This window comes from Rattus norvegicus, chromosome 3, assembly GCF_021556685.1.
Source record: "Rattus norvegicus strain SHRSP/BbbUtx chromosome 3, alternate assembly SHRSP_T2T, whole genome shotgun sequence".
NCBI classification, from domain to species: Eukaryota; Metazoa; Chordata; class Mammalia; order Rodentia; family Muridae; genus Rattus; species Rattus norvegicus.
Window position 1 is genome coordinate 95,582,076 of NC_141536.1, and position 12,723 is coordinate 95,594,798.

The following is a 12,723-nucleotide window of genomic DNA, read 5'->3' on the forward strand; positions in this document are numbered from 1 at the left end:
GGGTCAATTCATTTGATACTAAACCTGTTTTGTTTTGTTTGTTTTGTTTTGTTTCAAAGAAGAGTGAAGGCAGGAGTAACCAAGAAACTTCAATAAACACAATTAAACATGAAATGCTTATGGAGATACTAGGATTGACCTCATCCAATTAAAATTATTAATAGAAAAATATGTCAGTATCAAATCTGATCCTACTGTCCCTGTTCCCACTTGGGTAATGAGGATTAGTTTGTATTTCCTGACAAGAATAGATGGGAAGTCACATTTCTGCCTCACTTTTGTCCCCTTGAAACGTTGAGTTGGGAGAATATTAGGCAGTAAACCGAGAGGAATTAAGAATTAGACTCACTCAAAATTAACTTTAAGTCCCCACAGTAATGACTTTTCTTTTCTTCATAGTTTCTTCTTCCTTTTAATGGTAGAGAAAACATAGCCATCAAAAACTTAGAAGGAATTTTTGCTCCCATAGCAATCTTTTATATCAGAAACCAAACTGTAAGAAAAAAATCATGTGGCATGATTTAATCAAGATTTGCCCTTGAGCATAATATGACAGTAATCTAGTGCTTTAGCAGGGGCCTGTAGTACAGGATACTCAGGAGTCAAGTCCAAAGTGAGTTTGAGTTAAATGGTGACACCTGATCAAAAATAAAGAAAAGTCGTTCTTTAAAAAATTTGATCTTAAGCCACCAAAACGAGTTGAATATGTTACCAGAGTGAAAACTTTTAAAAAGCATTCATAACTTCCTGTAAAGTGCAGGCAGTTGATCCATCTTGGCTCTGATGTTCTTCAGTGTAAGGGAGGGAAGCTATGGCAAATAGGTAAATGTCCTAAGTCTCTAATTGTTCAGGCATTGCCACAATCATAAATCAGAGAGTTTTAAAATGCTCAAAAGTGGGAAGAAGTCTACTTGCTCGGGTTTATCTGACTTGGTACTTGATCTCTATCCCCAAATACTCAGGCCTTCTGACTTCTTCTTTTTCTCAGTAAAAATGCACCACCCACTGGAAAGGGAAGACACAAACATTTCTGTCTGTTATGCCAGTGAGAATAACAAGATCAGCCGATCAGAGTCCCAGAATGAAAGCATGGTGTCTTCAGCAGAAGTGGTAACAGGGCAGTATAGGTTCAGTAGAATAAAGATTTGACATAACGCCTACCTGAGCAGCAGTGGCAATGCCAACAAAGACATTTGCTTACAATGTAGTTTTTGAAAATGAAGTAAATTACAAGAGGTTGCAAAACCTGGGGTCAAAACTCATTCCTAACAAATGTCAAGTTGGAAAGTAGGCATCTGTTTGAAGCTGACTTAAAGTTATTTACCTTTTAAACTTGGGGTAGGATTCCTTCAGTCCTTTTTAAAGAGATACCAGTAGTTTTAAAGATTATAATGTAGCCACTTAAGTTACAGTAATAGAAGATATCATGGTTGCATTCAGCCTATACCCTAGGAAGAAAAAGAGGGTCTTTAAGGTGGCCCAAACCTAGTTTCATGCCCTCTACTGTTCTGTTGCCCCTGCACATTTCCTATAGATTAGGTATGCCACAGTAAACTCCCACATCTGGGCTGTCGAATCCTTTGTATTGATCTCAGGCTCCACCAACTTGTCAGAGGGGCAAAGCTAACTGTGAGTGACATTCCGAGAGTGTGCATATATTTGAATAACTAGACTATCCAAACCAACAGTTTATAAAGGGACTCTGGGGGATCTTGAATTCTGATGATTTCCCTTTACTGAAGGGCAAAGAGTAGAAGGAGGGGGTATTTCTAGCTTGAGTTTTTGAGGTCTTTGGAGGTGAATCTCTGGTATGTATGTGCACTTGGTTGAATTATTATGAGGTATTGAATCTCCAGTTCTTCACTTATAAAACAGAAATGATTTCTGTCAGTTTTTAGAAGCTGTCAAATAGCAAATGTTAGTAAGTCCACTTTATTAAGATCAGCCCTTAGATAAATGAATCTCAGTATACAACACTACCATTCTTGGTAACCACCAACTGTCTGGGAAAGGGAATGTTCACACTTCCTTTCCTCCGGCAAATTTAATGTTTAAGCATTTAGAGATAGTCAGACAGCAATGCCTTAATAATGATTAAGTCGTTTAGATTCTGCAAACATGCACATTCACATACACAGACCCACAGAAGTTGAGGTGCGTCCCCAAGACTCATTTTTGCCTCCTCTATGAATCACACATGTCAGTCTTCCATGGTGACTTGAAATTGTCTGTAAAGGGATTGCTTATTAAAATGCTAATCCCTGGGCACTGCCTCAGCCATACTAAAGGCTAGCCTTAGAAGAAGGAACCTCCCTTTCACTCTTCAGACAGGTGATTATGTTAACAAGAGGCTGTGACACTATGCTCAATACTGCCCTCTTGTTCTTTTTTTTTTTCTTTTCCCTAAAATAAATAAGTGAAGGCCTGCCCTAGCCTTTACTTACTGGCTGGATTAGAGGGGCAACGTTTACCAAAGCAAGAATCCAGGTAGACAGCTTGGCAGAGTTTACCATACAGCTAAATGAAAATAGTCCTCCAGAAACCAGTCATGTAACTGATCTCTTAGCCACAAGTAAAAAAAAAAAAAAAAAAAAAAAAGAAAGAAAGAAAGAAAGAAAGAAAAAAGAAAAGAAAAGAAAACCGGCCCAAAGACCCCTCACTGCCCCATAGGAAGGGGGCTCAGGGAGCTACTCACCCAACCCCACCCACCCCTCACCCTAAATTTTGGTTAAAGATTTAAAAAAAAATGTGTTGTTGCTGCCTAGATGATGAAAGGTTTGGCTTCTGTGTGCGTGAGTTCGCTAGGACTGGAAGTGGAAACGTCTACAGAGCATGCAATGCCCTGGAACGGAATTCTTCTAATAAAAGATGTATCATTTTAAATGCGCGGAATTCTGATTCTGGTAATTCGTGCACTAGAGTGTCTATTTCGAGGCAGAGGAGGTATCATATGACAGCTCACGTCAAGGCAGCGTGGAGCCCTCTCGTGGACTCCCACCCACTTTCCCATTCACCGAGGAGAGGACTGCTCGCGCTGCCGCTCCCCCCACCCACCCCCGGCGAGCTAGCATGAAATCTCCCAGTCTCTGCCTAGATCAAATGGAGCTTCTCACTGAAGGCGTGCGAGTATTACCTCCGCCATGCAATTTCCACTATCAATAATTTAACTTCTTTGCTGAAGAACAGGAGTACATATCGGCCACCAAAGACTCGCCCCCCTCCCCCTTTTAACTGAAGAGAAGGGGAAATATATAGTAAGAGTCTAGAACCTTGGGGACCGGTCTTCCCCAGAGCAGCTGCCTTGATGTTTACTTTGACAAGTAGTGACTGAAAAAGGTGGGTTTCTTTTCTTTCTCTTTCCTCACCCCCCCGCCCCCCTTGGTCTGCTGGGAAGCATATGGCTTTAGTGAGGTCTGTTACTGCCTAGGCTTCCCGGCTAGAAGCGGTAACTTGATGTAATGCTATCCGGGGTTATTCATTAATAAAAAATACTGTTATTATCTTGATTGAATTCTATTAGGCAAACTCCGGAGAGGTCAGGGCGCGAACTCTGGTTAAGCTGATGTGTTTAAGGTAGCGGAGTAAACCATAACCCCGCACACTCTGTGTAGTTTCATTGTGTGTTCGCTTTTTCTAGCTCTGTGGTGCGGGAAGGTGCGGGAAGGTGTGTCTGGGGCAGGGGCGGGGGGATGCACGCCCTCTCCCACAGAACTTGGGTGTTGGGATGGGAAAGATGGGGAGAGTTGCAAACCAGGGGAGAAAGATTTGGGAGCGTGGTAGTCACACTTGTTCCCTCCTACTCTGGGGCACATTGAGGGGAGTAGGGTTCCTAGGAACCGGAATTGGACCACCCCTCCTAGCCCAGGGCACCCTGCGGAGACAGCAGAGGGCAGGCATAGAGCTTTGGGGTTAAGCAGCTGGTTCCGGGGAAATGGACAGAAGCCGGTGCAGGGGAATTAGGGATACCCCAAGGGCTTCCGAGGGCTGAATCCCGGCAAGGAAAAGGCGCGTCGTCCCCTTTAAGCAGCCGCCCCGAATGGGTATCGGTGGCGCGGCTGAGCAGGGAGGGGATAGGGGCGGCGCTGTCTGACCAATCGAAGCTCAACCGAAGAGCTAAATAATGTCTGACCCCAGTGCCTGGCGCTGGCTGAGCTCTGGGTGCCCGCCGCTGCCGCCGCGCCGGGGCGCACCCGCTGGCTGGCTGTCGCACGGTCCCCATTGCGCCCGGGACTCCCCGGCTTGGAGAAGGAAACCGCCTGGGGCGGCGCGCCACCTCCGCCTGGCAGGCTTTGATGAGACCGGGTTCCCTCAGCTCGCCACCGCTGCTTTGGGGCAGACGAGAAAGCGCACGGGGCCCAGGGCAGGGCGCAGGGACCAGGAGCGTGACAACAATGTGACTCCACTGCCGGGGATCCGAGAGCTTTGTGTGGACCCTGAGGTAGGCGACTGCGGGGCGTGGGGCTAAGCGCGAGAGCTGGAGGCGCGTGCGCCCGGGAAAGTTGGCTAGGGGACTGAGAAGTTGTGGGACCGCATAACTTCGGCTTCACCTTCGTCCCGGGACAGCGGAGGGCGGGGTTGCTCCTGAGGAGCGTTCTCCCGGGAGCCCACGACCCCGAGAGACAGCGCGACCCCGGGAATCCCTTCAGTGCGAGAGAAAAAGCCAAGGGAAGAGGACGACTTGCGCCATGGGAGCAAAGCCTGCGTCCCGGGGATCCCCGAAGTCCTCCCGCAGACGAGGAAGGGTGGTGAGAGAGATGTAGGGCAACAGCTGTCGGGGGCTCAGACGGAAGGCACCGAGTCTGGGCTGGGATGAGATCCCTTACCACAGGCTAGGCACTCTCCACGCAGATTTGGACCGGGGTGGTGTGTAGTGTAGTCCGAGAATGGGTCTTGGCGCCCTCTGCCCTCATCTCTTTTCCTGGGTATCACAACAGGCTGTTCACTGTCACCTGCTTTCTAGGGAGTATTACCAAAGCTTCTTACAAGTCCAAGGTCAACATAACTAGGAACTTGGGATCATTCTTGTCACTGGGACCTGAAAGGGTCTGCGGAACTCCAGGTCCCACAGCTTGTATCCGACCCTCTCTGTCCATCCAGCGCACCTCTTTAGGCATCCTCCAGAGGAAGTGAAAGTTTTGACTTTCATCCGGGAGTAGATTGGGTGTCTGTGGAGGATGAAGAGTCTGGTTTTGGTTTCTGGAGATGCTGGAACAGGATGGGGAATGGATGAGCGACCTAAGCGTAAAAAGAAATAGCTGAGGATGCCAGCTTTGTGCTTGATGACAAGGAAGAAGGGGAAAATGCTGCCCGGGGGGTTCCCCCGGGGCTTCTGGGGGTTGAGCCACAGGCTGTGGGTTTGAACTGGTGTTTTAGTGAAAACAATTCGTGAGTTGGGGGTGGAGCCTGGACTAGGAAACGGAGTATGGGGACTTGGGGGTTGGGGGAGCCGGAGGAAGAGAGGGAGGATCCAAAGAAGAGGGAGAAGAGGGCCAGGAGAGCTGAGCTAGGAAGGTAGAGGGTGCCCTCTTCTGGCCACACTGGCAAGAGTAGCTACTGGGGCTCGTCGGATGGGGGTGGGGAAATGTTTTAGGGGCAGTTTTGCTGGTCTTTAAGGGGGTTGTGAGGAAAAACTTGTTGAATGGTGTTCCGAACCAGCTTCCTGAGATGTGCGGCTGGGTTCGGAATTTTAACTTGTTACGTTTCTTTCCTTGAGTTGCCGGAGTGCTTTGAGAAATAACATTGACGAGGTGCTGGGCTTTTCTGGAACTTACTTGAGGGTCTTCCTGGCATCCTGAAATATCCGCGCTCTTCAGCGTCAACAACAACCAATGAACTTTTTTCCTCTCTCACAAGAGTTCAGGATGCTCTTGGCTAGAAGCATATTTCTGCCTGTTTATTAAGCCTTCTAGAAGTTTATTAAGCCTTCTTTTTTTTTTTAAACGGTGTGTGATTAAGAACAGTCATTGTAATCTAATTGTATATAAATGGCTAAATGAGTCCCCCTTCCCAACAACTGGATCAACTTACTGAAAATATACCCCTCTTTTAATTCTTCTTCAAAAATCGATTCTTTTATACATTAGTTATAAGGTCAAAACCCATTTTGATCCTATAATTGATTTTGTTTTGTTTTCTTTTGCTGCATTATTTATTTATTTATTTAATTTACGGGTTTGATTCTTCTAAGCATCCGGGCCCCTCTAAGATTGCGACACTATTTTCAGGTCGGAGGTATCTGAGGCTAGAACAAGAGCGGTTCAAGCTGTTACACATAATAGGCTTAATCGGGTGCACAGAGGATGGAATAACATTAGGGAGTTTTAAAAATAATTACTGCCGTTCCCTGATTTTTCATAAGGTTTGGATGTTTTGTTTTGTACCGCCTGCCCCCCCCCCACTCCCCACTCCCGAAAGCAAGAAAAAGGACAGAGACACTTGTTGAAACGTAATCTCTAGTGGAATTTGAAATATGGTAGTTACCATTATTGGAATTCCAGAATCATAAAGTTGTTTTCTGTTCTTCTTCCATGTTATCTTGTAAAATGGGATAAATATTGGTAAATATTCATAGTAAATATGACACAGAACTCATGTTGTATAGAGAACTGTTTTAGGTCACTAAAATTTTCCTGTTTATAGAGGATTTAGGAAGAAAGAAATAATTTCCAGATAAACAAGACTGTTGTACATGACGTACACATCTTGAAGCATTAGACCATTGCAGACATACTTAGACACAACATTTTTTAAAACAGTAATTTTTCACATACTTCTAGAGTCTCTCACAGCCCCATGAAGAGCTAAGTTCGTAGTTTGAAGTCATGTTTGTCCTAGGGTGCTACTTGAGGTCATTCGAAAGGATTGTAAACCTCTATGTGTCTAGAAATTAAAGCATTTAGGAAATCTGTCTTAGGATGCCTTGGAAGTATGTACCTTTTACTTGCAAACAAGAGGAACCTAGAAAGTGATCATTTGCCTAGACTGCTGCCACGCTCACTTCAGAACACTTCTATGCTGTGTAAATTGGTTGCTTAAATCTCCTAAAGGTCCCAAGAGAGAAAAGGAGCTGGATTATTTCTAGTTCATTTTGACTTGCTGGGAGGAAACATATTAAGTGTAAATGCAAATTTATAATATCCTAGCACAAAGCCTTGGATTTTCTTTTAAAGGGGCACCATTAAAATGTAAGCCCTTCCCAGCTTCCCATAATGTTTTAAGAGTCCAATTTTTTTAATAGTCACAGTAATCTCATTTCTTCCTAATATAAATAGCTCTGGGTTGTAGCTTGGCATACAGAGCAGACTGAGCACGCCCACCTGATAGTATAGCACCGAGCTTGTTTTTATTCCTTTTTAGATTCATCTTTGAAGCCTTCAGTAAGATCCGTCTCTCCCCCTCCCCCCCACACCCCGTACCTCTGTATGTCGTAAAGTGTAGCACAGTTGGCAGATTTGGGCTCTATAGATGTTATCCTCTGATCATCAAGAGAATCTGGGACGTTCACCATGGAAGGAAAGGTCACACACAAGTAGTTCATTAAGAATTTAAGACGTTGGAATTTAGTCCCAGAGTAGAGCAAAGAGCAGTTGTGGATTTTCTGAATGAAAACAGAACCGAGAAAGAGGACTGACAGCTAAGCCTGACTGTCCTTTATGGCAGGCACGCTCCTACTGCAGCAGTTACAGTGTACCGGGTTCATTCTAATGGTGAAAACATCATTTCCAGCCTGTGTTTTCCTCCTTGTGGTGACGGGTTTCAGTCTGTGTGAGGGGGCTCTTTTCGTCCTGCGAAAGTGAATATCTCTCTTTAATGGGGTAATTGCTTGCTTGTCTCAACTTGTTTTCAAACAATTGTTGTGGAGCACTTCCTTTCCACTAATTGCAAAATTGCTGCTTTAATTGAAGGACTCTCAGCCGCCTAGTGCAGCCATTCAGCCACTGGCAGGCTCTGTGAGCTCAAGCTGTGAATTGCATTTTTAAAGAGGAATCAGAAGTGAGTTTTGCAGGATTCCAACTCGAAAATGCTGGCTGTTGTTCAGTGGAGGCAGAAGCCGTTTGAAGGATGATCGCATTAAGTTGCATCATGATGAATTTTCTTTATTAGGATGGATAAGAGGCACAGATGGGCGTCAGGAGTGAATGAGTAGACGCATTGGTTACATTCTGCCTCCATGTATTCTGCCTAGGAGGGAGTGATGCTAAGCAGTAAATGATGCTGGCAAATAAAATCCGTTTGTCACTGGCATGGGGAAGTTAACCCTTGGAAAAATTACTAAACTTAGGGAAGTATGTCCTCAAAGTCCCTCCCTCCATCTCGTACTTGTAGATGAGATTATTGAATCCTTAATGGTTTTATATTCCAAAGAATCACTAAACTGCCATCACTCCATCACAGGTATGCTGAAAACTCCAGAGAGTTATGGACCCAATTATTGAATTATGGAGTCATTGATGATAGATGAAAAAATGATGAATCTCAGGAGTTGCATCGGCATTTGAAAATTGTTAGGGGGGCAATGCTATCAGATAGATGGATGGATGATTGGATAGGATAGACAGACAGACAGACAGACAGACAGACAGATAGATAGATGAAAGAATGAATTAGAAGCAGGATGGCAAATTCCATTTATGTAAGTACCAAAGTGCAATTACAAACTCTGAGACACACTCTTGGTGAGGTAGGTCTGACCAGACACAGTGGCTGGCTGTGAAGTAGCTCGTGGCCCTGAAGTTTCATTTATAGATGGCCTGAAGTTCAAGGAGAGTGAGGAGAGTGACATACATTGACAAGCTTCAGCGGCAGGCAGAGTGAAAGAAAAGGTTATTTCCAAAGTTCCCAGAGAGTAATGAATGTTAGGTAGTTTTTCCCAAAGGTTCACTTGAAAGAACTTTTCATTGGTTGTCATGGTCGTAATGTCCTGATTTTGAAAGCTTACAGACCTTAGAGCTTTTAAATGTGCTTTCATCTCAGCTGCTTTGGTCTGACTGGGATTTTATGACGACCTTCTGTGGTTTTGATATGCCCCCACATTTTTTGGAGGGAAAATGGGCAAAGGAGGATATCTTAATTTCAATGTAACCAAGAAATACAAAACATGACCTGATTTTTTTTAAAGTCACTATACTTCAGATTCTTCTTTTTAACCCACAATAGCAGTCTTTTTTTAAAATTTCAAATAGTCTATATGAAATTTGGTATGTATGTAATAGAAAAATTAGATAAATGTTTCAAATTAATTTAAGCAATTCATCAAACATTGAAGTCATAGTACCTACTAAAGAATGTCTGCAGCCTTACCAGTAAGTCAGATTGTTGCCACATCAATCTTTACAGACTCCCTTTCTATGACACCCTGTGCAGGCTTGGGAGGTGTGAGTGAGGAGGAGAGGGGGGCAGGTAACATTTATCACTGCATGTGGATTTTAAAGCAAGCCACTCCACAACTCAACTTATACACTAAGACCTTTAAGAATTTTAACATGCTAGTCAATGTAAAAGTGGGTGTCAGGAATCAAAAGCTGTCCTCTCTCTCTCTCTCTCTCTCTCTCTCTCTCTCTCTCTCTTTCTCTCTCTCATTTATTTATAATTTTTAAAGGTTTATTCTGTAGCATTGAATACAAAGGTTTTCATTTTGCTTTTTCGCCACAGGCATTCATTCCACTTTCTGCGATATAATAACACCAAATAAAAGAAGTAGGAAGATCTTAAGGACTGCCTTTCATCTCTGATCTAATTTTAACTTTAATGATTTCAGAAGATTTAAGAACAAAGAGTAATAAGTAGGGTGGGATTTTTAAACACCATTCTATCTACCTTACACCCTTCCCCTCAAAAGTAAGGAACATAAAGGAGGTAAAAAGAAACGATAAAGATAATCTCAATGTAGGAATACATTGCAATAAAATGTGATAAAAACAGGGACGAGTAATTATAAGTTGACTTAAACTTCTCCCCAGTGACAAATCTTTATATTTGGTTAATGTACACTTGCATGATCCTACATCAGTATCCAGAACAGTGTGAGTCCTATGGGGACACATTGGGTAGAGCCATTGAAGGAACAGATAGATTCGTTAGTGTTGCCAGAGATTCTGAGTTGTCAATGCAGTTGATGAAAGAAAGCAATGTTTTTTTTGGGGGAAAAAAACATGTTTTTTTGTTTTGCTGGCAGGGAGATAGAAACTGGAGGAATTAATTAACAATATTTATTTTCCCCAGTACCTATTATAAAAATCATTTAGTTAGTTAGTTACAAAATTTCTAGTGCATAATTTGTTTCACTCATGAAATTATGTTTGGAAAATTTGACACGTTAAAGTTGATTGAGACAAACTTCCTGGTGGAATTTTTTAATGTCTTCAAGTTTTAGGGTACAAGTAGAGATGCTGGTCCCTGTGTGTTTCAGGGACTGAATATAGTGTATATTAAATGTGCGCCAGTGTGTGGTAAAAAAGAATAAACAGCATTATAACCAAAGAAAGTAACTGACTCTAAGCGCTTTGTGTTATCCCTAGGAGCAAAGCTCCCAGAGAGCAATGAATGTTGTATAGTTTTCCCCAAAGGTTCACTCGAAAGAACTTTCCATTGGTTGTCATGGTCAGAATGTCCTGATTCTATTCAGGAAAAAATAAAAATAAAAAGGAAAGAAAGCATATCCCTCCACCTCATTCCCCACTCCCTAAGAGAAAGAGGGATGGATGGATGAGACACGAAAGGGAAGCTCATTCAGTAGTTTTTGCCACATGCTAATTCAGTCTTGGATTCAGAGCTTCTGTCTCAGAGATTATATTTTCTGTGGACTCCTTTGCCTTTGAAACCTGAAACTAGGCCCAAATTGAAACACGTTTCTCTATGTTTTCATGTGTGCACTTGCTTCTTGGATGTGTTTTTAAACACAGAATTACTTTCTCATATATTACATAGAATCTAAAGGTCGAGAAATCTACAATCATGGTGCTGAAGGGAGATGCTTGGCAGAGCCCCAGGCCACATTCCTAGACCAAAGGCTCCAAGGTGTTCTCTCTTATGCAACATTGGGAAAGTACACCCAGCACCAAATGTTGGCTGATGATGTGTCTGAAGGCACAGACGATGTGCTTATCACATCAAGACATAAAGCCAACAGGCACTGCAGACATTCTGCTGCTAGACAGAAGTTGGATCATATATATTTATTTAGTGGAAAATAGTGTAATTCTGTGTATGGGTGTTGTGTGCATTTGAATTATATGTTTATGTATGCTTGTGTCCACACACATGCAAGTGCACATGCTTGTGTGTAGAGAACCAGAGGGAAACTTTAGGTGTCATTCCTTAGGGACGCCATCTGCCTTGTTATTAGAGACGGAGTATTTCCTTGACTTGCAGCACATCAAGTATACTAGGCTTGCTAGCCACTGAACTCCAGTCATCCTCCTGTCTCCACTGCCCCAGCACTGTGATTACAAGTAGATGCCATTGCACTTTTCGTGCGGGGTCTAGGGACAGAACTTTGGCCCTTGTGATTTTGAGGCAAGTACTTTGCAGCTGAGCTATATCGTCTCAGCACTGTTGGGTTTTTAAGAATCTCAGCAGGACAGAATAGGAAGCAAGAGGTGTGGACTTAGAGGATGGCTTATCAACAGATGTCAGGAAAGGGAAACGTGTGGGTTTTAAATAATTGCACATTCAATGTAAGCGTGGTATAACCCAGAGCTGTTTACAGAGCTACTACAATTCAGGACCAGGCTTAGAGAAGTATAATGCCCAGATGAAGAAACCAATCATTTGTTTACTTAATTTTGAACTTAGGAGGTGATTTTGCTCAAATATCTATGATATTAATATATATGTTGTATTCCCAGGAAATGCCTTTATAACTTTATAACAGCATAACTGGCATTACCAACTTAGACATACTTAGCTTCCCAACAGGTAAGGAAGCAGATATTCACATAATTAATTTGTGAATCTCAAAAAAGAAGAAAAAAGAAGGAAGATGTAGGGGAGACACCCAGGTGATTAGTAAAAATTTGGTCTGGCCTTCTATTACCTATGGCCTACTGTCTATTGGTTATTTCTGAATCTGATCTTTGAAACAATATCAGAGAGACAAATGTGTCTATTACCCTCTAAGTTCATGCTCTAAAGCCTAAAAAGCACTATACTATGCTATCCAGCAAATTTTCCCTAATAAGATCATACTTAGAGCCCCAATATAGAAAAGAAAACCAAGCAACTCTGGTCTAGTTGGAGAACAAGCATGTAGCATGCTGTTTCTACCTTTCAACCTCAACTGCTCTCCTCCTAGAGATCCCGTGACATACTGCTTCATAAAACTCCCTTGAAAAGCAAATTGTTCTCAAATAGAAGTCAGTAGGTCAGTAGGTAGAGGTCCTTGGCAGGCTAATCCTGGAGTCTTAATTTTTTTTTTCTTTTTGGTGATGGTGCCAATCTCCCAACATGTTTTTGTGTCAATTTCTTGTGTTAAGAGTTACATCTCCCTCCTCATTCAGAGTATGTAGAAAGTACATTGAAAGGTAGATTTCCTTAAATATGTTCAAAGCTTCACTGAAGAACTTTGCAAATCTTTTATAGTAGAAGAAAAGCTATAATTATTACTAATAATATTTATTTCAAAAATGTTCTCCCTGCATTGACTGAATATTTCATTTTTTTCATCCTTTCCTTTTCAACTAAAGACTAAACTCAGACTCTCATGCATGATAAGCAACTGTTCCC

The 12,723-nt window shown here is 42.7% G+C and overlaps 1 protein-coding gene across 11 annotated transcripts in view; it reads left to right on the forward strand.

The window, feature by feature from the left end:
* The window catches only part of Bdnf (brain-derived neurotrophic factor), a 50,576-nt gene that overhangs the window by 15,190 nt on the left and 22,663 nt on the right, over positions 1 to 12,723 (forward strand). The window contains 1 exon segment of one of the 11 annotated variants that reach the window (NM_001270633.1): positions 2,997 to 3,336. Coding sequence is in view for 2 of the 6 variants with exons in the window: in NM_001270630.1 (NP_001257559.1) it covers positions 4,121 to 4,438 (318 nt within the window). In the remaining 4 variants the exon portion in view is untranslated. 11 annotated transcript variants of the gene reach the window in all.